This window comes from Diadema antillarum, unplaced genomic scaffold (genome assembly GCF_040938485.1).
Source record: "Diadema antillarum isolate AM-2024a unplaced genomic scaffold, OU_Dant_1.0 seq00000563_RagTag, whole genome shotgun sequence".
In the NCBI taxonomy this organism is placed as follows: Eukaryota; Metazoa; Echinodermata; class Echinoidea; order Diadematoida; family Diadematidae; genus Diadema; species Diadema antillarum.
This window is the reverse complement of record NW_027271502.1, coordinates 1,342,132-1,366,802: the sequence shown is the minus strand read 5'-3', so window position 1 is coordinate 1,366,802 and position 24,671 is coordinate 1,342,132. Positions and strand designations below refer to the sequence as shown.

General features: G+C 40.2%; 1 protein-coding gene across 1 annotated transcript in view; it reads left to right on the top strand.

Annotated features, from left to right (window-relative positions):
• LOC139735096 (kinesin-like protein KIF14) overlaps positions 1-24,671 on the top strand; it is a 63,514-nt gene that overhangs the window by 10,138 nt on the left and 28,705 nt on the right. Inside the window, exons 7-25 of the mRNA XM_071645868.1 lie at positions 331-469; positions 1,224-1,340; positions 1,801-1,922; positions 2,426-2,598; positions 3,531-3,748; positions 5,290-5,480; positions 6,925-7,027; positions 7,898-8,040; positions 9,053-9,125; positions 9,849-9,923; positions 10,567-10,656; positions 12,437-12,647; positions 12,924-13,015; positions 14,335-14,487; positions 14,982-15,079; positions 16,070-16,345; positions 17,064-17,289; positions 20,734-20,892; positions 22,590-22,727. Of these exons, the coding sequence (XP_071501969.1) occupies positions 331-469; positions 1,224-1,340; positions 1,801-1,922; positions 2,426-2,598; positions 3,531-3,748; positions 5,290-5,480; positions 6,925-7,027; positions 7,898-8,040; positions 9,053-9,125; positions 9,849-9,923; positions 10,567-10,656; positions 12,437-12,647; positions 12,924-13,015; positions 14,335-14,487; positions 14,982-15,079; positions 16,070-16,345; positions 17,064-17,289; positions 20,734-20,892; positions 22,590-22,727 (2,797 nt within the window). The remainder of the gene's footprint in view (positions 1-330; positions 470-1,223; positions 1,341-1,800; positions 1,923-2,425; positions 2,599-3,530; positions 3,749-5,289; positions 5,481-6,924; positions 7,028-7,897; positions 8,041-9,052; positions 9,126-9,848; positions 9,924-10,566; positions 10,657-12,436; positions 12,648-12,923; positions 13,016-14,334; positions 14,488-14,981; positions 15,080-16,069; positions 16,346-17,063; positions 17,290-20,733; positions 20,893-22,589; positions 22,728-24,671) is intronic.

The window sequence follows — 24,671 nt, the reverse complement described above, 5'->3', positions numbered from 1 at the left end:
TAACTAGTTTGACAAAAACCTAAATTATGCAGGAGTGAAAAGGTGACAGCTATTAGAGATGAGAATGGACGTAGTCATGTATGGCCATGGTTTAAGAACTCTAATCTAACAAAATCATGTCTGGAATGAACATAGTTTTATTGGTTAAAACAGTTTGAAATTCTTTGGACATGTGGTATTTGTACTTTGTTTTGGCAAACTGAATGTTGATCAGAATTGTTCAGCAAACTGTGATTGTGATAACTATGGGATATTTACTACAAGTTAAGAACATATTTTCTTCTGTGAAGTTCATCCATCTTATAATCTGAACTTTGACCTCTTGTCCAGCTTCCAAGCCAGCTCCTTTGCAGACGTCCACTCCTGGATTGAGACGGGAAACAAGCAACGGGCCACGGCAGCCACGGGAATGAACGACAAGTCCAGCCGCTCCCACTCTGTCTTCATCATCATGATGACAAAAACAAAGGTAGAAACATGTCCAAACAGGCAATCACTGTCATTTTAGCCTGCTTAAGAGGCTGATGTATGATAATGCTGATGTTCTCTCAGAGTAAACAATGAAATTGCATATTTACTTATGGTTCTAAGCCATGAACATATCTGACAAACTGTTATTTCTCAGAAATATTCCCTTTTTTTTCCACAATAGAAAAAGTGTATCAAATGTGATATCCCCCAATATTCATGATCGTCTGCTTAAAGGCAAAACAAAGTTCTAGCATGCCTGCAAAATTATCAAATTTTGCTCCAAAATGGACACATATGCCTAAAAACCGTGTGGAATAATGCTGTAAGAACAAGATATTACTTTGGTAACAACGAAAATTTGAAATATTAACCAAAAAGATTCGCATCTCAGAACTTACCCAATAGGGGTCAGGCTAACTCGGACTCGGGGACAACTCGGCCCCGCCGTCAAAGCGAGGATTTTCCCCTTTAACTTTGATATTCCCTGAGTAGATAAATCACAATACATAGGCCAGTATCATTACAGAACCAGGGTCCCATTTCATAAAACTTGTTATCAGTGACAACTGCCACATTTCTGTGACAAATTTGCTCATAGTCAATCAGATGCAAAGATTTCAGTAGCTTATAACAACTATGACAACTTGTCACTGATAACAAGTTTTATGAAATGGGGCCCAGAACTAGATAGATATTGCAATTGTTGTTAAAAGTGAACTTTGACCCCTGTCTCATCCACCCTGACCTCACAGAAAGAGTTCATAGAAGGCGAAGAGCACTCGCACATCGTGACCTCCAAGATCAACATCATTGACCTGGCAGGAAGTGAGCGTTGCTCGGCAACCAACACCACTGGGGACCGTCTGAAGGTAAAATGAGCACTTTTTGATCAGTCTAGAGATGATGTATTGTGCATCATTTTTGAGATGTGAAAACTGATGGTGTGTGAATTATTTCACCATGAGAAGTATACAGCAATGCACTACAGAAACACTGTGTGAGAAGGAAAAAAAATCACATCCTATGATTCATTTCTTACAGAGAGTTCAGTAAAAACCATGTTCCTTGGCACACTAGCACATTACACTCCAAAATTTTATGTGAATCTTCAGGAATGCATGTGACGGAATGAATCACAGCAAAATATTGCTGGAATCACCTGCTATTAAAGAAGATATTGCAACAAAGATTTTGGTAGAAAACGTTTTCTTGTGACATTATAAGTTTTAGTGAAAGCAATACCCTAAGTTAGGTTTGTACAGCTGTGCTTGCGCTGAGCTGTTTGATTGATTTAATTTGATAGTGTTATGCTGCCCTCTTTGTTCACAGGAAGGAGCAAACATCAACCGTTCTCTGATGACCCTGGGAAAGGTCATCTCTGGTTTGTCCGAGAAATCCCTGAACCCAAAGAAGAAGGTCTTCATTCCGTACAGAGACAGTGTCTTGACCTGGTCAGTCCTCTTTCTTTACAAAAATCAGTGAAACAAATTACATACCTTCTTAGAAACAAAAATACATTAATTAAGCTTTCGCTTTGCTGCAGTAAAGTGTGTTTGGACAAGAGTGATCAAAAGTTTGTGTGAACATTCCAAACGTTACTACCTTTTGGTACGTAAATTACTTATACTGTAAAAGTGGATATCTTTGCACGACTAATTTTCACACTCGGCCTGGTAAGAAGAGTTTCGCGTGTTTTTAATTCTGCGGAATCAAGACATCAACTACTGGAACATATGGCATGCAAAAATATTTGAGTGCTGTTATTTTCGCCCTTGTTTCTGGTTGCACGAAATGCGCAAAAAATTTTCCACTTTTACAGTATGCTATTGTGAATTTTTTTTTCTTGTAACTCCTTGTCGAAGTTGTCAAGTAAGTACCAGAAGGGTGTTGCTGTTCTATTGCCTATTGCCCTTCTGACTCTCAGCTGACAGTAACATTTTGTCTCCTGTTGTAGGTTACTGAGGGAGAGTTTGGGGGGTAACTCCAAGACGGCCATGATCGCCACCATCAGCCCCGCAAGCACACACAGCGAGGAGACGCTGAGCACGCTCAGATACGCCAAGCAGGCACGCTCTATCATCAATGTGGCAAAGGTCAACGAGGATTCCAACGCCCGCCTCATCAGAGGTGAGATATTCTACTGGCCTTAGCATTTTTTGATGCAGTTTTTTGTGCCTTGGGGTATCAAATAGAAATAAGTAATCATATGACAGTTTCTGTTGTTGAAATGACTTCATTCTGACTAACTGTTAAAAATTGATAGCATGTTTTAACACAATTATAAAATGTATTATTACTATTATTGTAATTATGGTAAAAGAAAAAAATAAATGGCTGAATCGGCTTTGGGATCACTGTTGTCAACTGCTAAAATATGGCTGCCTTGATGGCAGTGTGTTCAGTGTAACTGTACATCTTAGGAAGACAATACGGCACTACAAAACCCTGTTACCTGGGTGGGACGGTATCCTGGGATATCGCGTGGTGCATCATTATCATCTTGTTCTTTATTCAAGATCCTGCCTTGGAATGATTTCTATAAAATCAGTCACTTTGAGAAAGCGTATGGCTTGCTTGACATTTCACTGCAGTCAACAGTGTAAGATTTTCATGTTTGCTCATTTTGGCTAAACCTTGTTTGATGAAACACACCTTTTGTCTTCGTGATTATTACGTGGACCACTGTCCGTGTACACGTAGTGGATAGATGAGGTGTCCTGCTTATTTGAAATTACAGTCACAAATAATGTGTCACAGAATGATAAGCCACCCTATTTCTTCCTTGAGTTTGCAAATAATGATTAATGAAAAAATAGCGTGGATAGATTGACGACCCTGAAAAATCCATTAAGGGTGTCATGTGAATTTCATCAAAGTTTGCTAGCTGCATTTGTACAATAGCAAATTAATCAAACCATTATTCCGCTATTAAGTTTTTAGATACTGTGTTCAAGTGTTCCAGTCCTGGAGTCCAGTGCTAGCGATGGATGAAACAAAATACAAATTTTGGGAACTTATGTATGAAAACAAATGAAACCATGTACATTCTTGTATGACAGAACTGCGTGCGGAGATTGAGGCGCTGAAATCCATGGGCTTGTCGACGAGAGGAGGGCGCCACCAAGAGGCGGAGAGGGCCAGGAGCGAGGACGTGGAGCGACTGAAGGAGAAACTGGCCGACTCCCAGCAGAGGATGGTGGAGATGGAGGAGGCGTGGCAGGAGAAGATGAAGGAGGCGGAGAGGAGACGGAGGACCCTGGAGTCCCTGGAGAAGGAGGTGAGAGAATGAGGCTGGATGATGCAACAAGACTTGATGAAATTCTGCTCCAACCAAGAGCAAGGCTGCATCTGTTCTCATAGAGCACTATCATGAGGCAAATCTCTCGTTTGAAGAAGCTATACCCCTGTAAACAATGCTAGTGTATATCTTGGCAATCAAGGAATTAAAAACCAAAGATATAAAACACCTGTTCTGACCCTGGCCTAATCTAAGCATCAGTCACTGCCACAGGGGGGGGGGGGCACCCGCAAGAGGAGGAGATTGTTTTTGGTTTTGGCATGGGCTATGTAACTCCATGGTGCGTGTGTGTGTCGACAAACTTTTACAATGCTCTCCTTCTTATTCCTGTATTTTCGTTATTTTTGGGTCAAATTTTTTCGTTTGAAATTCAAAACGGATGACTATAAAATTTCTCAATAGAATATAAAATTTAATACTTTAGAAAGAATGGAGAAAATTGAGTTCACTTTGAATGGTCTGCCACTGGCAGATATCCTTATCATGCTCTTACGTAATATGACAGCTGTTTCAGTCATGAAACCCTGGCTTGGCCTCCAGGTTTGCCACGCCTGAATAGAAAGTTATTTTGCAATGGGCAAATACATTTCCTCCCACCTTTCAAACGAGGACTCGTTAGGGGGGTATAGCACCCCATCAGCTTCGTTTGCCAGTGGGGTCTCGTCTCAAACGGGGGTTTGACGGCATGATGCCCATTCTTTTTGTCAGTTCATTTAGTTCATTTTTTTTTACTTTTATCCATCGCAACATGATCAATAACCTATATGCACAGTGTGGGTGAAAGTCAAGAATTTCAACATTAGTAGTCACCAAAAGGGGGAATACATTATACTTTTGAAGAAGCTCATATAACTGGGCATTATAATGCTGCCTTATACTGTATACAGTGCACTCCACTTATAGCGAACACGGTTATAACGAAATTCCAGTTACAACAAAGTAAAAATTCAGGCCGCTACATTATCCACTCTATGTATTTCTATTGTTTATTTGTTCGGTTGTAACGAAATTTTGATATAACAAAAGAAAACTGCCGATCCTGAGCACTTAGTTATAATGGGAGTCCACAGTATATTGTATATTTTGCAGGGTTCTTAATTTTGCAAATTTTGTGAGTCGGGTGCTATTCATGAAGTTAGCAACATGCGACAATATCAAATCTGATCCTGACATAAATGACATAAACAATCTGCACATAAACATTTCTCAGTTCAATGCCATAATCCAGGATTGCCAATTTGACCTCTTGCGAGATTGCCAGAAAGTCGCGATTTGCGATAAATGAGACTTGGTAAATATGTGTCTTATTAAGTTATACAGTAGTTTGTAGAAATACATGGATTATACGGCAAACATAGAGACTAGATTTGCACTTGTCAGGTCTTGGAGGACTATCGACCATACGACTTCCTCCAGGATCTCCGGAAAAAACCCAAACAACAACAAGAGCAACAAAACTTTGTCAAGTTTGTTTTAATTCAAAAATGTCAATTTCAAAGCATGACTGTTGTGTCCACCAGAAATCTGCCCAGAGTTTCAAAGTGGACAACACCCTGCCCAACCTGGTGAACCTCAACGAGGACCCACAGCTCTCCGAGGTCCTCCTCTACATCCTGAAGGAGGGAGAGACTCACATCGGCCGCGGCAAGGAGAGTGCTGCCACCACCCACGACATACAGCTCAATAGCGCCCTCATTGCTGACAACCACTGGTAGGTCTGTGTAACTATATGTGACCCTGCATCACAAAACCAACAAAAAGTTGCCAGACATAGATTTTTAGTTAAGAGTAAATTCTCAAAGAGCAGACTCTGAGCTTTAAAATGATATATAACTCAATTCGAATGGATTGTCCTAACCTGTAGGAATATTGGAAAGAAAGCCCACACTATGGAAAAGTTTGAACAGAGAAAAGAGGCTCTGAAGTTCAGAGTCTATTCAAGCACTTAATCTTTACTAAACCGTGCTACCTGTGCCGTGAATGGGACAAAAAACATGATGTAAACCACTGGAGCAACAACAATGAAGGGATTATCAGATTAGGCTGAAATTGAGCACGCTCTATTAACACATTTTGTGCATGATAAATTTTAACTTTCAAAGCAGTAGCATCATCCTTTCAAAAGTTATGAGAGTTGAAAGTGAAAAGTGTTCAAAGGATTTTCAGGAAATCAAAAGGGGCCTCTAAGAAAAATGTGATCACAGTACTCTACCAAGAAAGGGGTTGTAGAAAAATTGCTGAAAACCCTCTTTCCCATTCAATTTATGATATCAAACTCAAGAATGATGTAAATATGGAAAACTCAAAATTGACTTGGTTGACCCGTTTCACCTTTCTTGAGTCCCCACGTAAAATCAAGGGGTGTGACTTTTTGTTTGTTTTGTGACATATTGTTACAGTTGGTGATAATGACATACAACACATTGCAAACATTTTGAGTTTGCTGGTAGGAATATGTGAATCCAAAATGCTTGGGAATGGGTTTAGTCATTTTGGACAAGCTGCTTCTGATTAACCTTTGGGTTCCTCTGATGTTAGGATTTTACATCTATTTAGGCGATAAACTTGTTCACATTTGATGTTGATCATGGGTTGAATGTGGAGCCCTGGATGAAAGTCGCTGATGATGCCTTTGGGGTAGGCACAAGACATGTCTCTCATGTGCAAGGAAGAAAGAGCTAGCTCTGGGGGTGTTTCATCAACGTTTGTCAGCGCCGACAACTGTCAGCGCTGACAATTTCAGCAAAATCCTTGGTTTTGATTGGCTGAGATGCTCTGGTCACTGACTGTTACTATGGTGATTCAAGTTGTCAGCGCTGACAAACGTCGATGAAACACCCCCCAGTTCTTCATGTGCGTTGAGTGTATCAGAAGTTAGCACCCCCTGATGCTGATTAGGAGAAATATAAAAGATAACTTGGTCTGTTTGTTGATGACAGCAAAAGAAGAAAACTACTCATGTGTCATTATCACATGACTGAGACGTCCACAAAAATTACTCTGATGCTGTTTAGGTGATCAAATTTTGGGAGCTGTTTGACCAGTGTCTGGCTGAAAAATTTCCCTGAGTTCATTTTGCTTCTTTTATCTAGAAGCACACTTTTCTCATTGACATGAAACTTGCTATGTACTGACATGTCTTGTCTCATCTGCAGTTTGATCAGTAACAACGGGTCGTACGTTACAGTGAGACCAGTCCAGGAGGCGGAGACCTACGTCAATGGAGACAGGATTCATCGGTCCAGGAGACTGCATCACGTATGTTACTATGACGTTGCCATGGTTTCATCATTGGTTCCTCCTACATTCCTTCTAAGTCCTCTTGCTGAATAATCCAATTCGCTGTCGGTTTTGCTATACTTCACTTACATGTAGTATTGGACAGCACATGGTCGCTTCTGAATTATTATCTTGATAAAGTTTCTTGTTTGTTGTGAGATGTCTAATATTTAGGATGGGATTTTTGTGATTCCGTAAACTCATTTGGCAGAATCTAGCTATTTCTAACAAATATGGGATAGGATTGGTGGAGGTGGATTTCCCTACCCAGTCATAGAAAGAAAATCAGAATTCCTTGTTAGTGTTGTGTCTATAGTGCATACATGTTGCTGTATGTGTCTGATAAGTTCTAGGATGAAGAATACGTAATAGCCATCTTCCGGGACATGGAGCGTGTTGTTCACAATCGTCTTTCACTTGCGAAGTTGGTATTCTTGTACTATGATGTTGCCTTTTAAGAATCTTTTCTTCAATCTTATCTAATTCTTAACCAGTTGAGGACGAGTCCCAAGTATATTCGGGCAGGTGTCTATGGGAAATCTGTGTTTTAACATCAAACTGTCCTCAACAGGTTAACATTGCCTTTGCAAGTTTAAGCACGAATATTAACCTGTTGAGGACGGTTTGATTTTGCAACAACACGCATTCCCCATAGACACTTGCCAGAGTATACTCAGGACTCTTTCTCAACAGGTTAACATGGTTTGCATCTCCCTTTTAATTAGTCTCCTCCTTTTTTTCCCTCTTTTCCTCCATTTCTCAACCTCTCCGTCTTTCTCTCTCCTGTACTTGTCTCTTTTCCTCTGTTTTGCTGCTTCTTTTATTCTCTCTCTCTCTGTCTCCCCCCAGGGTGATCGTGTGGTAGTTGGTAACTATTACTTCCGCTTCAACCACCCGAGGGAGGTCCAGTCGTCGGGCCCTAGGACCAGACACAAGGCCAAATACAACTTTGAGTATGCGAGAAATGAGCTGGCCAGTTCTCAGGGAGCAAGGTGACTATCCATCCCATCCTGGGACACCATTGTGACCTTGTTTTTATTTTCTCGCCCTTGTTGTCTTGATAAGGGTTTGTGCAAACATCTGAGAAATGCTTGAATGATTATTCAGCATTGAACAGTGAGGAAGTCATATTTTTCCTCAAAATTTTTGGAATGAATGCTTGGAAAAGATTGAAGCTGTGAAATTTTAACATGTTTCATCTTATGGCTTCTCATGTAAACCTAAATTTTCTTCTGTTTCAAAGTATATTTCAGTGTTTGTTTGTTTGTTTTTTTGTCCTCTGCTGTTTTTGTATATGAGACATATATGCAGAAGAGTAGAATAAAGTAAGGCCAAAATGAAAGAAAGAAAGACAACAATAATCTTTGAATGGCCTATGAAAAATATTTGATTTTCTAGTCGTGAACCTCATACAAACTTGGAGAAATCAGGTCAGCTTCAGCTTTCCAGGGGCGGATCCAGGAATTCTGTAAAGGGGGGGCATGACTAATATTTCTGGTGCCACTTCCGGGTTTCATTTCATTTTTTTTAAAAATTTCTTTTGTTTTTAACGAAAAATAAAGAGGGGTTTATTGCGCCCCCCTCTGGATCCGCCACTGCTTTCACTTTCTGAAGAACAGAGACAACAAAACAAACCATGCCTTTTGCTTTGGTGACTATATTGTGCTTCTTCTCAAGTGCACTTGCCAAGATTTCCAGGATTTTTTATTTTGTGTCTCTCAATGTAGTAGAAGTCATACATGTTCTTTTTTTAATTTAACATGTGTTTCAATTCACTGACTGTTGACATCTTTGCAGGCATAACACAAGAAAGTGGAAAAAATGCAGCAAAAAAGTATGCACTTTTTTTTTTTCAAACTGACATCTCATAGCCCCAAGCATGCAAAAATTTGTCGAGATTTTCCATTCTTGAAAGTGCACCACCTTTACAATGACGGTTATCTTTGTCAATCAACTGAGTCCTAACATCTATGTCTCTTGACTGCGTGCTCTCCATGCCAACAGGTTGGAGGCGGAGGTGGAAGAGGCCAGACTCCAGACGCAGAAAGAGATGCTGAAAGGCATCGAGGAGGCCAAGGTATGCTCACCGTTGCCATGACAAACATCTAATAGCACTGTTGCATGTCATATTGGCCCATCTGAAGGTTTCTCTTGATTCAGGACTATGGTGTGATTGAAGTTTAGGACGACTGGTTGCAGAATGATGAAATGGCCCTGTATGTTTCTGCATCAAATGCGAAATACGCCTGCATTTATCAGTGTCATTTATTGAAAGCGCATCGTCATCATGAGATATGTGGGTAAATTTAGGTGTGGGGGGGGGGGGGGGTGGTTGGAGGGGATGGTCTGGCTGTGACTCTATTATTGATTGGCAGTTTGAACTCTTCAGTACAAACAAACTTATGCATATTAACAATATCTCTGCATGAAATCAACAAATGTCATTCCAGAGTAGAAAACGTGCAAGTAGATTTTGCCTGTACTTCAATTTAATACAGGCAGTGTTGCCTCATTTCTTAACGGGGCACCACATATTCTTTCTAGGGTATGTGTTCTCAAGGCGAGAGCATGCTTGCCTGGACTTCGCGACTGGGTAGGCCCTTTTCAGGGCAAAAGCCCTGGTCAAAGCCAAAGCAGGGTTAAGCCTTCTACCACCAAACGTTCTACTGCCATAGAAGCCTTCAAAGATTTCCTCTTTTCTCAAGTTACAAATAAACTTTTTCTGATTTGTGTAAATCTCAGTGATGTTACAGAAGCAGTCATTCACATTCATTTACCCTCATTTCTGTGTTGCTTACAGAAAGCTGCCCAGCAAGAGTTGGACACGCAGAGGAGAAACTTTGAGAGGAAGATCAAGGAGCTAGAGAGTGAATTGGTGAGATTATGGTTGGACACACTCTGACATGAGTCATGATAGACTTTCTGACTCTGTGCATGTGTCTGCATACATGGATGTAGGGAGGGACTGTGGTAGTGTATCGAAAATTTATGCACGTGTAGAAATATTTTGCATGAACACAACAATTCAGTTACTTTCATATATCAATAAAATTCAAGATATGAGCTGATTAGGCAATATTGTAATTACACCTGATCATAGATTGTTATATCTATAACTACTTGAAAATGCAATCAGCCCATAGTGAGTGATCAAGAAATATTCATGCAGTTACGAAGTCACAGGGAGATAATTGTCTTAGTTTTCAGAACCTTGATATCTTTGTAAACTACTTGCAGTAATACTTTGTCATGTACTGTAATCATGTCTGTGACTGAAGTTTTTTTTTCCTTTTCCAGTATACCTATTTTATTGCAAAACCTAATGCCAGATACGGGTATTTATTTGCAAACTTTTGACATATATCTGCTTTTTTTTGGGGGGGGGGGGGGAGAGGGACAGCACATTAGTCATGCAAAAATTGGGATTACACAATACAACAAAGATAACAAGCACCAGTCAAAGGCTTATTTGCTTATGTTGATGGCAACTTTTCAACACATCTTAACTACGACTACAGAGAAACCAGTCCATGCTTGGCCATCGGAAGGAGGACAACTACAAGCAGAAGGCCGACAGCAAGGTGGAACAACTGCAGCAAGAAAACAGGGTCAGTTTTCCAACATTTTGTCTCACTCATTTCCTCACTTCAACCAATTTAGGGTACAGCCACAATGCAACATTATATAGATGATGACTGGCGAGGGAGGGAACATACCGAAAGTTCCTCCCGAAGGATTTGAAATACTTTTACAACCTCCCAAAATAGCATTTCAAACCCTGAGGGTGGAACGTTTGGTACATGTTCCCGACAACAGAAGTCATCGTCTGTTATATTGTATGGGGTAGTCAAATCTGTTTTTTCACATTGTATGGAATAGGCAAATTTATCCTATCGATTGCGTGAAAACTATGATCGTTCAATCGTTTGGTGTCTTTTGTCATTTGTGACGTGAAAACGTTTTTCCATTTGAGAACATTACAAAATTGTTCTGCCCATGGGCGAACATAACCAATGTGCCTCCATCACGTGACTGTGTTTGAGCGAATCACTAATTGGTATTTGACTAACCCATTCAATATACCATTATAGAGCCCTATCACCTATACTCTGTGGGATAGCTCTGTAATGTCGCTTGCTGTTGTCTAGCTCGCGTCGCTGTCTACATACTGATTCAATGCAATCAAAGTGTGCATTTTGTCCATTACTGCTCTTGTCCGATGTTTCAGTCTGGCGTAATTAAGGAATACAAGTCATGTTTTCAATTTGACTGGTTTGTGGCCGTTAACCCGTTGAGGACGGTTTGATTTTGCTACAACACGCATTTCCCATAGATGCCTAGCCGAGTATACTCGGGACTCGTCCTCGATGGGTTAAAGTCAAGGGTTGTCACTGCGATGCTGCAACTTGCTGGTCACATGATGATAAGCAAAGAAATCTTCCAAAAAAAAAAACCCGTAATGAAAGACGTGACCTGGGTTGGTTGCTTTACAAGCTTTAAATCACAGTGCTTCTTCCACCACTTATCCTGGTCATGAATACAAACACTCTTTGTGCGCTGGTTGGGTTTGTAGCAAGATGCAACACAGACCAGATATAACCTTGCTACCGCGACATCCAACAATGCATCTGAAACAGGGCGGGCCGGGAGGCATGGAAGATTGGTGTAAATCATCACACAGATTAAAATTGAAACACAAAAACAGGTTTAGATGTTGTCATACATAAAAGTGTGGGACTTTTAAGTTGATTTATCAGCATTTTCAAAATATAATTTGTCATTTGATGATTTGCGCAGCAGCAATGAGGTAAACAATTTTGCTTACAAACAACTTCGTTCAGTACTCAGACATTGCATTATGCCTTTTTCACTTGCTGATGTTGGTGCCAATATTGTGTTATCATTAGAAAAAAAATGGATGGGGCAGACTGTCTGGACCTTCCAACTTCAACATCTCGTAGCTTTGTGTGATGCAACAGAATTTATTGCATTGTACTGGAGCAATGGAACATGAAATGGTGTTGCAACTGATTGATGATCTGCCCTACATCGACGTAAATAAGCACTGAATTGATCAGTGTTTTAGTAGTAGCCATGATAAAAAATCATGGGCGTACATACTCGAGCAGGATTCAAACCTACGACCTCCTGATCTCTAGACAGGCGTCATCTCCATTAGACCACCGAGCTTCCGCCCGACAGCAAGTGTTGTTATGTACCCCCATGATTTTTTACCATGGCTATACTACTAAAACACTGATCAATTCAGTGCTAATTTACGTCGCTGTAGGGCAATTTGTCAATCGGTCGCAATAAAAACATCTCAATGGAAAAATTTTATGAATTTGAATGAATCGGTGTTGTTTGCATTGCCATGGTTTTTTGCAGATGTTGAAGCAGGAGCTGGAGTCTAGCAGGAGGCGGGTGGAGCTAGAGGCCCAGGCCGCCCGCCGGGCGCTGGAGAAGGGGAGCTCCCACCAGATGAGGATCCTTCGGGAGCTGGAGAAGGAGAAAGGGCGGCTGATGAGGAGTGTGGAGAAGCTGCAAGCAGCCCAGAGGGAGCGGAGACAGAGGAGAGAGAAAGGCCTGGCTAGAGTTGGTAGGTTGAGTAGTGGAGGGCATAATGCTAGGCAGGGCTGCACACTGACCCATTTATAAATGGTTATACCTTTTTGTATTGTAATGTTGGATTTTTTTTAATGGTCATATGAAAGCCAAAGCAAGCACTTGACATTTATACTATGACAAGCTGCAGTGCAATTGATTAACTTGTTTACATGTTTGTGTGTCACACCTATTTGTTTTAAATTTTTTTGTTTATTCGTTTTTTTCTCAATCATCATGATCCTGTAGCTTTAACATGTTTCATCTGCAGATTCAGCGCTGAAGCACAGGCGAGACTTGCTGCAGCTGTCCATGTGGCTGCAAGAAGCCAACAACATCAGTGCCAAACTTGGGAGAAACATGGTGAGTCTGAATCGTTGTGTCACCATGGCGATGAGAGCACAATGCCCTCCTCTCTGCCAGCATTCTTACCTCCGGCACACTCCACCCCGTCTAAACCTTCCAAACCTCCCTGCCAAAATTTTTACCAAAGTGATTTTTCCTCCCATAACATATGTCGTTTACACTGTGCAAATGCTGCACCGATGGTAAATTCCACCCTCGTTCAGTGCTAGATGACATGAAATGCCCCCTGGAAACTTCCACTCTAGTAACTTCATGTGAGTTTGATGTCATGACACAAACACTTCCTACTCCCCCCCCCCCCCCCCCCACACACACTCACACACACGCACACACACACACACACTCACTCACAATTACACTTCTCCTCTTCAACCTTAATGTCTCTACTTTGACGAGGTGGTACGACTATACAGATATTCTCACATCTGAAAGCCTGCCACAATACAGCTACTTTCACACCTTCATTTGAGAAACATCAATGCCCTCCTGCCACTCAATGTTCAGGCAAGTAAAATCAACTATAGCATCAGCATACTGACCACTTTGCATGTCCTGACGGTGTACTTTCCACCCCCTTAACTTTTCTATAGCCCCTCACTATTGGGTTGTTATAAACTATGGTTACACTATCAGAGCCCCTGAACATTTTTATAATTGTGTGCCTCCTTTCCCTTCTTCCTTGCAATACATTTTACTGGTTGTGTTCTCTTATGACATGGTATGGCAGCAGAAGTTGTGAGGATTTGAAGAAAAAGACAAAGATGAAGATAACAAATCTGTCGTCTTATGATCGGCTCATGCAGGTAATCCATCAGCAAAATACCTTAAACCTCACATGTTGATTTTTTTTCCCCCACCCTCAGGCATGCAGTCCAAATAAGATAAGTCTATTTGAGGTGTGTGCTTAAAGAATAGTATAGTATTGGTGGAGAAAAGGATTGGGCTTTTAACTTTTTGTGAGATACCAAGAAACCACATATGAAATGATACAGAGCATAGCATTCTAAGAGGAATTCAAAGTTTGTGTGATGAAAATCGGTTTTGGATTGGCTGAAACAGCAAAAAAAGTAAACAAAGCGATCCTAATTAAAGTAGGGTCCCACCTTTCATTAGGATTGCTCTGTTTTTGGATATCTCAGCCATTTCAAAAGCAATTTTCATCAAATAAACATTGAATCCCTCTTGGAATTACGGGTCCTTTCATATCTCATAAGAGGTTTCTCATGATCTCACAAAAGAATATTAGTAACCTTAAGTTAGGTCTCGACCAAAACCAAATGATCTCTGTAAAGCAGCGCTTTCTGTCTCCATTTCAGATCTTCAGCAGACATGATGAAGAAACATCAGCGGTCAATGCCTCAGTGTCAAAGGTCACTGTCAGGGTCAATGACACGAGGCAAGGGTTGATGACGTTTTGGTCGTTGGATGTCTTTGAGGAGAAGTTACTTCAGATGAGGGAGGCCTTTCAAGTAAGCATATTCAGTTCTTTGGATTATTTATTCTTCAGTCACCTTTGATTAAAATCACATTATCTGACATCACAGTACTCTGATGAAGTTGTATCCCTCTTGAATGTGTTGAATTGTTTGGCTGCTGAATCAGAAACATGATACTTGTCATTAAATCAAAAATTATACAACTTTACTTGTTCCTTCAAATGAATGAATTCTTGCATCAAGTTGTTTTTATTGCAACTGTTGGACAGATTGCCTTACATTGACATAAATATAAGCACCGATTAATCCGTGTTTTAGCAGAAGCCATGACTTAAAAAAAAAAAAACCCTTTTTGTTATCATGACTACAACTAAAACACTGATTAATTGATGCAAAATTGTTATTTCTGGCAAACAATGAATATTTACATTCTTCTGTTTGCCTGTCAATTACTGAAAGTTCTTTGTGCAGACAGAGTCATCACAGTACGGGTGACTTTGACCAGTCCGCTCTTTTTCTGTTACCAGGGCAACTGTAGCAACCGGGAGATAGATCGGATTTTCTCTGCCGAGGCTGGACAGTGGGAAAAAGACTTCAAGCTGGATTCACCCATTGCACACAGACAGTGAGTACATATATATGACCCTGCATCACAAAACCAACAAAAAGTCGCCATAAATTAGGAATAGTGTAGAAGAAGAATGGCTCTTTTCAGAAAATATGAAAAACCCAAGATTGATTAGGTTGACCCGTTTCACCTTTTTTGAGTCCTCGCATAAGAAATCAGGGGGTGCGACTTTTTGTAGGTTTTGTGATGCACGGTCACATATATGTGACGTGTCCCCACAAAAGCCATATAATGTCAGGAATAATTTTTATTCATTTATTTATTTATTTTTTTTGTGGGGGGGGGGTTCAGATATAAATAGACCAGATGGTAAGATTTAAATCGATACATTATTGGCCTGTATTGTGTCATTGCGAGGGAATATCAAAAGCCAAAATTTAAAATGAGAAAAACCTAAAAGGTTATATTGGCAAGATCGGCTTTATGCACATTTTTCTTCCTTTCATGATTTTATTAGGGTAACGTCATCATGGGACACCACATATTAACATAATGTAGCTATATCTATATCTACAATCTGTCTAGCTTTATATGTTATTGGTTTTATTATACTCGTTGCTGTTATTATGATGATTATTATTATTATCATTGTTGTTATCATTGTCATTGTTGAGTACAGCACTCTTTAATTCTATTCAAAGTAATGGACTAACTAATGCCTTACTGGACCTGTCATTTTATCTTTGCTCAACTAAATTATTGAAATGTGTGTGTGTGTGTGGGGGGGGGGATGGTATTTTTTACTTTCAAACTGAGGCCTTGTGTTCAATTCCTACCAAGTACTTGTATCTGTGGGTAAGATATTCTTACCCAAGATGTCCCTATGGACCCTTGGTGTACACATGGTTACTTATCAGTGGTTGGTGGTAAAACGATATAAGCAGCGTCCTCTGGGAGAGAAGTGGCAGTGCTGAAGAGGCTTCCCTTGGTATACAAGACCATTTCTTCATTATTTTCGCTGTCACTTTTGTGTCCTCCTCTTGATAGCACAAGCAGCGAGCGTTCATTTCCATCCGGTAGCACATCTTCCACATCATCCTCAAGGGCGTCGACGTCCGCATCATCCTGTTCCTCCTCTCAGGGGCGTCTCCCTTCCGCATCGGGCGACGCCCTGGACTGCATCACTACCTCCTGCCTCCGCCACCTGGAGACGTCCGTGATGAGACGAGGGTCGAAGGTCGGCGGGGATGAGCCGACCCTGGCGGACAGGACCATCCACTCCATGCATCGACTGCTAGTTGCCACGACAACCATTAGGGAGTGGGCGGGGAAGCGCGATGAGGCCTTCAAAAGACCTGGTACGAAGGACAACTGATGCCAATTTTACGTTAGAATGTTATTATGATATACAGTCTGTAGTGAAGTTACATGTAATGGAATCAAATGCTATGACATCAAGCGCTGTAAAAGTGGGAATTTTTGTGGTGTTGAAGTTTTAAGTGCATTTTATGCAACATGAAACTAGTGAAAAAAAAATCACGCAAATCATTTGTTTGTTATATGTAATGCTAACTTATAAATATTTAATTTGGCAAAATTAAAAGCATGCATGATTCACCTTACTGAGCCAAGCATGAACATTTCTGCTTGTACAGCACTGCACTGTGCTATGCTGTATTGACTTTACAAAGAAAATCCAGCCTCTCCTGAGAGGCTGGATATAATATACAACTGTATATAATATAATATATCATATGATATGCAGAGTTTTGAATAAGAAAAGCAGGAAGTGTTATTTTCATTTATTTATTTTTTCTAAAGTAAGGTCATCATCAAATAGAGAAATTTTAAATCTTTTCACTGTTAACGCACTGCGCATAATAAGAAATATTCTTGAAGATATCATTAAAAGTATCACATGTGTTTTGTAACTATTTTCTTTGTTTTTCAGCAGCTACAATTTCAAATATCTCAAGTTGATAAAATGGATGTATCAGATTTTTGCATTTAAACTCTTCACATTTTCCTGTACTTTTTGTGCTGCTGAACCAGGAGGCTCCATCGATGTCGAGGCCTTTGTTCTTCAGGCCGCCACGTCCGCTGACCTCCTGACCAGCTTGACCGGTGTCTGGTCATCCCTGGTCCGCAGAATGGACGCGGACAGGCAGGAGGAGCGCCCCTGCTCGCCAAACTCTGACCAGAGCTTGGCCCATCCCCTTGAAAGTTGCGGTCAGGAGCTGACCACCCAGGTTTACGAATTACTCCAGGTACGCACCTTCTCCAAGTCGGCCTTTCCGTCTTTTTCGAGAAGAATGATTAACCCCCTGAAGAAAGACAAGAAAGGCTATTGAATTGAATTGAAGGGGATTATTTATTATCAAACTTGGCAGCCCAGTGGGTGAATAGTGTGATCTACATGGAGTTTAACTGGCCTATTAACCTTAAAAATATATCCGACCCCAATTTGTTTTACATGTGGTTGTCAAAATTGTGTATGATCATGCTGCAGTCACAATCAAATTTGCTATGCAGAAAACCTGAAAGTGTTTCAGACTGTTTCCTTTCATAAGATACGTGGTTCGTGTGGTTTCAGAGAGAGTTTGATAACCTGGAGCCGTACTTGGCCATGAAGCTCTCGCAGGAGGTCTACGGTGTTGGCTGAAAGTTGAATAAAAAAGATTCATATTCAATCTAACTGTGCGCCTCCAAAAAGTTTGTAGGAGCCAAAGTGGTCCTCGGGTTGAAAAAAGTTGAAAAGCCTGGTTCTAGAGTATCTAACCAAGTTGGAGTTTTACCTTTTTGTTTTGTTTTGTTGTGTTTTTTTGTTGGTTTTTTTCGTGAGCACGCCCAGTGCCACATGTTTGGGCGATATCAACATCTATAATGTTGTTGCATATCTCGCTCAGTGAAACATATGCATCTTGTATGCATTTTCCATCAAAAAAACCCAAACAAAACAAATAGAAAGAAAACAAGATGCCCTACCTATCCCAGTTTCAGTGGTGTTCATTGGTTCCTTACTCTAATTATAATGCATTTTTTAGACCGTATCGCTACATCGAGTCTTTTTCACTTCAAATGTCCTGACAAAAGTGACTTTTATTCTTTGTGATACTCTTCCCTCTTCCTATCTGCAATGGGATTGGAAGATCTAAAAAGATATGATGGTGAATGATGAACCTATCCAGAGTTTTGTAAAAATTATTTCATATTCACTGACAGCAGTCACAGCTCAAATTAACTCCACTTGAGTGCTATTTTGCCCAAACCCTCCCTTGCACGCTGGCCCCGTTACCATTTCTGCCGAGAACTTGTGAAAATCACATCCCTTGAATATCACATCATTTGAAACATAGAGAGAGGTATGCTCTGATATATTAGGTAAGATATTAAGCTTTCATTTTTTTTTTCAAAGTGAAGTGTCATATTTGTCACCCAACTGCCCTTACCTTGTATAACTTGTATCTTTTTCGGCTCTGGGAATTGTGATTTAATCTTGGCATTGTAGTAAAGGGCGCAATGCTCTTTTTGTCACCGACGCTGATATATAGTGATTTTAAATAAATAACAGGTTTGTTCATCACACATATGCATGTTATTCTAGGATTCAGTGGATTTTTGTAGGTAATTTGATTATTGTCCAAGAATTTGTCCTAGCAAATCTTTATGTTAGCTGACTATGGAGAGGTGGTGTTAGTGTAGCTTAAGAAGTATTTATATACTATCTAGTTTCTACCAATATTCATCTTTAGGGCTGGATATGTATGAAATGTGCATGATAGCATTGTTAGAGAATCTTCGCATTGTCTGAAAATAGGCCTGAACCAATCCTGGCTAGCGATTAGACTTGGCATAGTAATGTTAATTCGGCAAACTGTCCGATCCGTCCACGCGATGCGGTGCGTTGCAAAATTATGACAGGCTTAATGAGCCCCAAGTGATTCAATTACTTCCCTTTTAACTCGATTACTGGTCGGCGAAAATTTAATCAACTCGCTTGTTAAGGCGCTCAGGAGATGGAGTGGTGGTGCTGCACGTTGAGGGTTTTGACGAACGTGAAACAACAACGCGGTCTGGTGTAGTACTTACCTCAGTACCCGTTTAATTAAGTCACCAAGAGTGTCATCTAATTTGTTTTCTCCTTCACCTGCGTCTTGCAGCGCAGCAATACTAACACCAACACCACCACTACCACCACCACCACATGAAGGCCTTGGGAAATGAGAATTATACTTTTCAATTTTAAATCCAACTCATTACAATGATACTCACAGATCAATGTCCAATTTTCGTTTTAGTATTTTGGACACAGTTTTTGAATTTTTCCTCTTTTCATGTAGTATCAATATCAAGTGAAACTTCAATCTTTTTTCTTTCTTTTTTTCATCTTTCACATTTAAGTACTTTATCACCAGATACGAGGAAAATACTTTGAAATGAGTGTCTTTAAATATGATGTTAAAAGGGATTTGTGTCCATTTGACTAATAAGTGACACTTCATTGACCATTACTGGCCTGCACCCATAGACATTTTCATTATCACTCAGTGGGTTTTGCTGAACACTCAAGACCTGTAAAACCAGAAACTCTTGCAAATTTTGTGAGGAACCATGATTTGCGAAGTTGAAATACGTGCAACATTTTATGTGTACACTATCCAGTGCATGTAGTATACTCATATTTTTTTTTTTCTTGGCTGGTAATTTGTGACAATTTCATGCTCCAGAAAAGGCTGTCAGCTCCAATTTGCAAGGGTTTTTATGCCAGGAATGCTTCTGGTTTGGCAGTAACTCATGCATCATGTCAACTTCCTTCGTCTGTGGAGTCAGTAGCAATGTTGGAGACTGAGTTCAATACATTTACCGTACAGTTGTCAGAAGAAGAAAACTTTTAAGGAGAGCAATGTTTCTAACTTCCTGTGATGTTGAGGTGTAAATTTTCTTCAATTTGTCTCCCTCTTCAAATGAAATTTGTAAGATCGCAACTGCTGATCTGTAATTAAAAAACATGTCGGAAAAAAGGAACCACGTCAGACTCAAACCTGTCATCTCCTGCAGATGACTGGTTTAAGTCCTGTGGTTCTGTGGTTCCTTTTTTCTGACATGTAAGTTAGTTAAATTACAGATCAGCAGTTGCGATCTTACAGATTTCATTCATAGAGGGAGACAAATTGAAGAAAATTCACACCTCAACCTTCCCTCCTCTGATTAATATTCTCTTGCTTCCTGTGATGTTGTCAGTTTGGAGAAACATTTTGTCACCCACAAAGCAAACTATGATTAGCAAAGGAAGTACCTAACTAGTTAGTATGTCTTTAACCCTTTCACTGCCATAAACTTTACAGTGGTATACAATACAATGGAGTTTTCTGTCCCAGTCAGCAATCAAAGCACACAAGGGGTTAAATGGCATGGATGTTGCTGATATGCCATTCTGACACCTTAAAGAGTAAATGAAAGAAGAGAAGGTAAATGCCAGCAGAACATGCTAGAAATTACCGTACATATGAGCATGGCTCTCTTATCAGGTCAAATCACTTACACTGATGCCTACCGGTCCTGATGTGGCTAGATAACTGAGGTCGGACTGTTTGTTTGTTTGTTTATTTTGTTTTAGTCACAGAGTTATAAAGCTCGGTATCAGGTGAGAGATTGTTTTTCAGAGAGGCTGTGTACATGTGATTTGCTCATCAATGTTGTTGTTTGACCAGCAGAGTATGAGGAGTAACCATGGCGACGGGAGACAGGCAGCTGGTCAGGTGGAGAAGAGCCTAGCCTTCCTCAGCAGACTCCTGGGGGAGCTCTGCTTCCTGACGGACACGCCCTGCTGGGCCATCGGAGACGGGGATGAGAACGAGAAGGCAGATCAGGTGAGGGCGCGGGGGATTTATGGCAGTTACCTCCCTTGGCAATTACCCCAGATGCTTCCCCCGACCCTGACCCTAATCCTAATCCTGAGCCTAATCCTAACCCTAACCCAAACTCTAACCCAAAACCTAACCTTAACTGTAATATTAACCCTAACCTTATCTCTAACCAGTATTTTTATTTTTATTTTTATTTTTATTTTTTAGGAGGGGGGAGGTACATGTGTAATTGACCTTGGGGGTAGTTGTCTTGATATGGGTTTGGGAGATGGTGCACAAAGTGAATTGACTGTGGTACAGATCCCTTGAATGATTTTCCCCTATGCAAGAAGTGGCTAACAAGAGGCAGTTTGAAATTGCCTTCCAAATAATAAAAAGATGAACGAATAGTGAAATGTGATGTAATGAACAACAAAGTTACATAAAACAAAAATAGAAACAGAACAATTTTTCATAAACAAAAATGGATTTAGTTTGCTTTTTTTTCCCTCTTGAATTTGATTTTCGGGGCTATCATTAATGTAGTGTTGCCTGGTCTCATTGATTCTGCGGGAAACCCCCCCCCCCCCAAAAAAAAAAAAAAAAATAGTAATAATAATAATAATAAAAAGATTAACAAATAAAAGAATAAAAACAGCCAGCAATTTTATATTCATGTCCTATTGAGATAACATAAAAGCCTTCCTAATTTGGGAATCATTTCTGCAGATTGAGATACATGTAACACACAAGTATCTCTCTGACTGCTCTTACCTGGACTTTCATCTTTAAAAATTTGCAGCTCTGTGTTTGGCTCGTGATACCGGTAAAATTTAGAAATTATCCCCTCTTCCTCATGCTTTTGTAATTTGCATGGTCTTGCACTTGACGTTGTAGAAGTAATCTACAATTTGGCAAGTTCTCTTCAGGAGTTTCTACAATATCGGTACATAGCTGTCTCCTTCAAAAAAAAAAGGACATTTCAAAGTTTTTAAAAGCTAAAGCTATCATCTTGTTCTTTGATTTCACTATGAGAAATTTACCATCTTCCATTTTGTTTGAAAACATTTACTTCAGTTCATGCGTTCATTGAAATGTTTCTGCTTGAATGAAGATTGTAATGATGATTCTGATGACAATAATGCTAAATGTGAGGAGGAGGAGGAGGAGAGCAGTGATAACTATGATGATGATTGCTGTAGTAATTGCTGTCGATTGTGGTGTTTGGGGTGTTATTTTCATTAATCTACCATATTCACCGGCGATGAGGCCACAACGACGGATAAGCCGCACCCCAACTTTGGTGATGAAAAACAGGAAAAAAAGAATTCAGAGGGATTTTGTTCTGATCAAAACTTAATTACCTTTCTATGTTATTCTTTTTTGTGAGAAACTTTGTTATTTATATGTGTTTGCACAGGTTTTCTAACCATAACAATCGGCACATTGCAAAATCTCATACATGATTATGTTTGTCCGTTAGGAAAGTGATACTCTTCAGTTGGAAAGATAATACAGTAATTTGCTTGTGCTGGCGTATAGGCCTCACCCCAAGCTTTAATTTTGCTAAAACTGGTGCGGCCTTATCGCCGGCGAGTACGGTATTCATATTGTCAATCCAGTTGTTTTTACTCTGAGAAAGCAAGTGAGGTTAGAGTGTTGTCTAGAGATCAATTAACAGGCAAAACAAACACTGTTTTCCAATTCTGATTTTCCCAAAGGTTGACACGAGGCTGAAGCAGGGCTTTCTGGAAGGGGCCGACGTGTTTGTTGACAAGACCATCCAGGAAAGCCTCACCGCCATTGGCCAGCTTGAGATTCAGCTGCGTTCTGCCCTCCAAGATCATAATCTTAAAGGGGTAAGTCTCAACGGAGCTCCACAGTTGTTCATGCCGCTTAAAGGGACTGTACAGTACTGGTTGAGGTGGGGATTCAGGTTTATAACATTCCCAAGTGAGATAAGGAGAAACCTCTTATGAAATATGAAAGAGCATGTAATTTTAAGAAGGATTCAACGTTTATTTGATGAAAATTGGTTTTCAAATGGCTGAGATATCCCAAAAAGTGATCATAATAAAAGGCGACAGGCCACGATCTGTAGGCTGGGATCTCTTTGTTTCGCGTTGTTTTTGGTTATCTCAGCCATTTCAAAACAGATTTTAATCAAATAAACTTTTGATACCCTTTAGAATTGCATGCTCTTTGACATCTCATAGAGTGGTTTCTGAATATCTTGCAAAACGTCAAAAGCTAAATCCTCACCTCAACAAGAACTGTACACACCCTTTAAATAAAGCAAGCGTTGCATGGGGAGACATAGATCTCTTACGTGTGCAGACTGACAATGCATCTTCAGTAAACAAAAAATATATTTTGTGATGTGACAATGATGATGACATTGATTGTCGGATGATTATGTTTTCAGTGATTGTGTTGGGCACGATTTTGATGATTGTGCATTTGACCATGATTATGGTGATTATAAGGATGATGATGATGATGATGGTGTTGATGGTGGCGATGATGAGGGTGATGATATTGGTGATGGTATCAGAGACTCCAACCCGAAGCACCTTCTGATCTGGAGATTCTCCCGCCCGAAACCCCTAGCAAACGGGAGACTCCAAGTTGATGTGTGCAAAGCGCGAAGTTCCTAGGGTTCTAGATGTTCTCTGGTGCTATCTAAGGCTTGTTTTTTCAACATACGATAGCAATAAGTAAGAAATCCTTTCCACTGGGAGACACAGAGCCAGGGCGGGAGAAATCAAATCTCAAGCAGGAGAACGGGAGATTTTGCAAAAATGGGCTTTCGGCGGGAGATCTCCTGTCGAAAACGGGAGAGTTGGAGTCTCTGTGGTATTGATGATGATGGTGACGATGATGTGTGATTACTGACATCAGGAGAAAACAACTAAAATTTGCCCATAATTGCAAGATGTTGAGTATGCATTGCTTTTCACATTAGTATACAAAGTCAAACACAGACATACCAAGTCAGATTAATGATTGTAACATGAACGCTTTATGAATGAGGAGTAAGGTAACCTAGAGTGAAATATGTGTTCATGTTGTGTATTTGATTAGCTTTATTCAATTTCTTCAATGTAATAATATCTTTTGTTTTTTATTCTCTTTTAGCTATTTTTCAAAATTTTTTCTCACCATGACATTGACTTTAAATTCAAGACTATGGTGTGCTTTAAGAGTTGTGGATCCTTTTTTTTTTAATACCTTGATATCACAAAATGAAAAAGTACATCTACTTTTACACTTCAGTGACAACCCTCACCACTGCAAAAGTGGTCAGACTGTTTTTTTCGGGCAAGGGAAACGCTTTTTGGGTCAAATCCTAATAAGGGAGTTCATGGCCAAAAGGTGCCAAGTGCTGTAGAGTCGCCCGAAACAGGGGACAGCCCCTGGATTCGCTCGGCCGGGTGAATGGACCCGACACCTGATAAACCAATCGTGCCGCTGCGACACAACGCATTTGATTACACTTCTTCTTGTCTGATTTATTGGCCTATTTGTGTGGTTTCTCTATTTTGCCTGGATACTCCTCTGTCTTCTTCCAGCGAAGTCTGTGGTACAATGTAGCTAGCTAGGGATCTTTTCAGCACCCTGTTTCAGTTTGTATAGATCTCTCACTTTTCTCTTTCCATCTGTCTCCCTCTACCCTGTCTCTTTATCTTTATCTTTATCTCCTTTATCTCTCACTTTACAACTCCTTTCTCTTTTTGTTGTCCATCAGTCCCCCCCCCCTTTTTTTTCTGTTTCTCATTGCCTGGGCATTATGTCTGCAATAT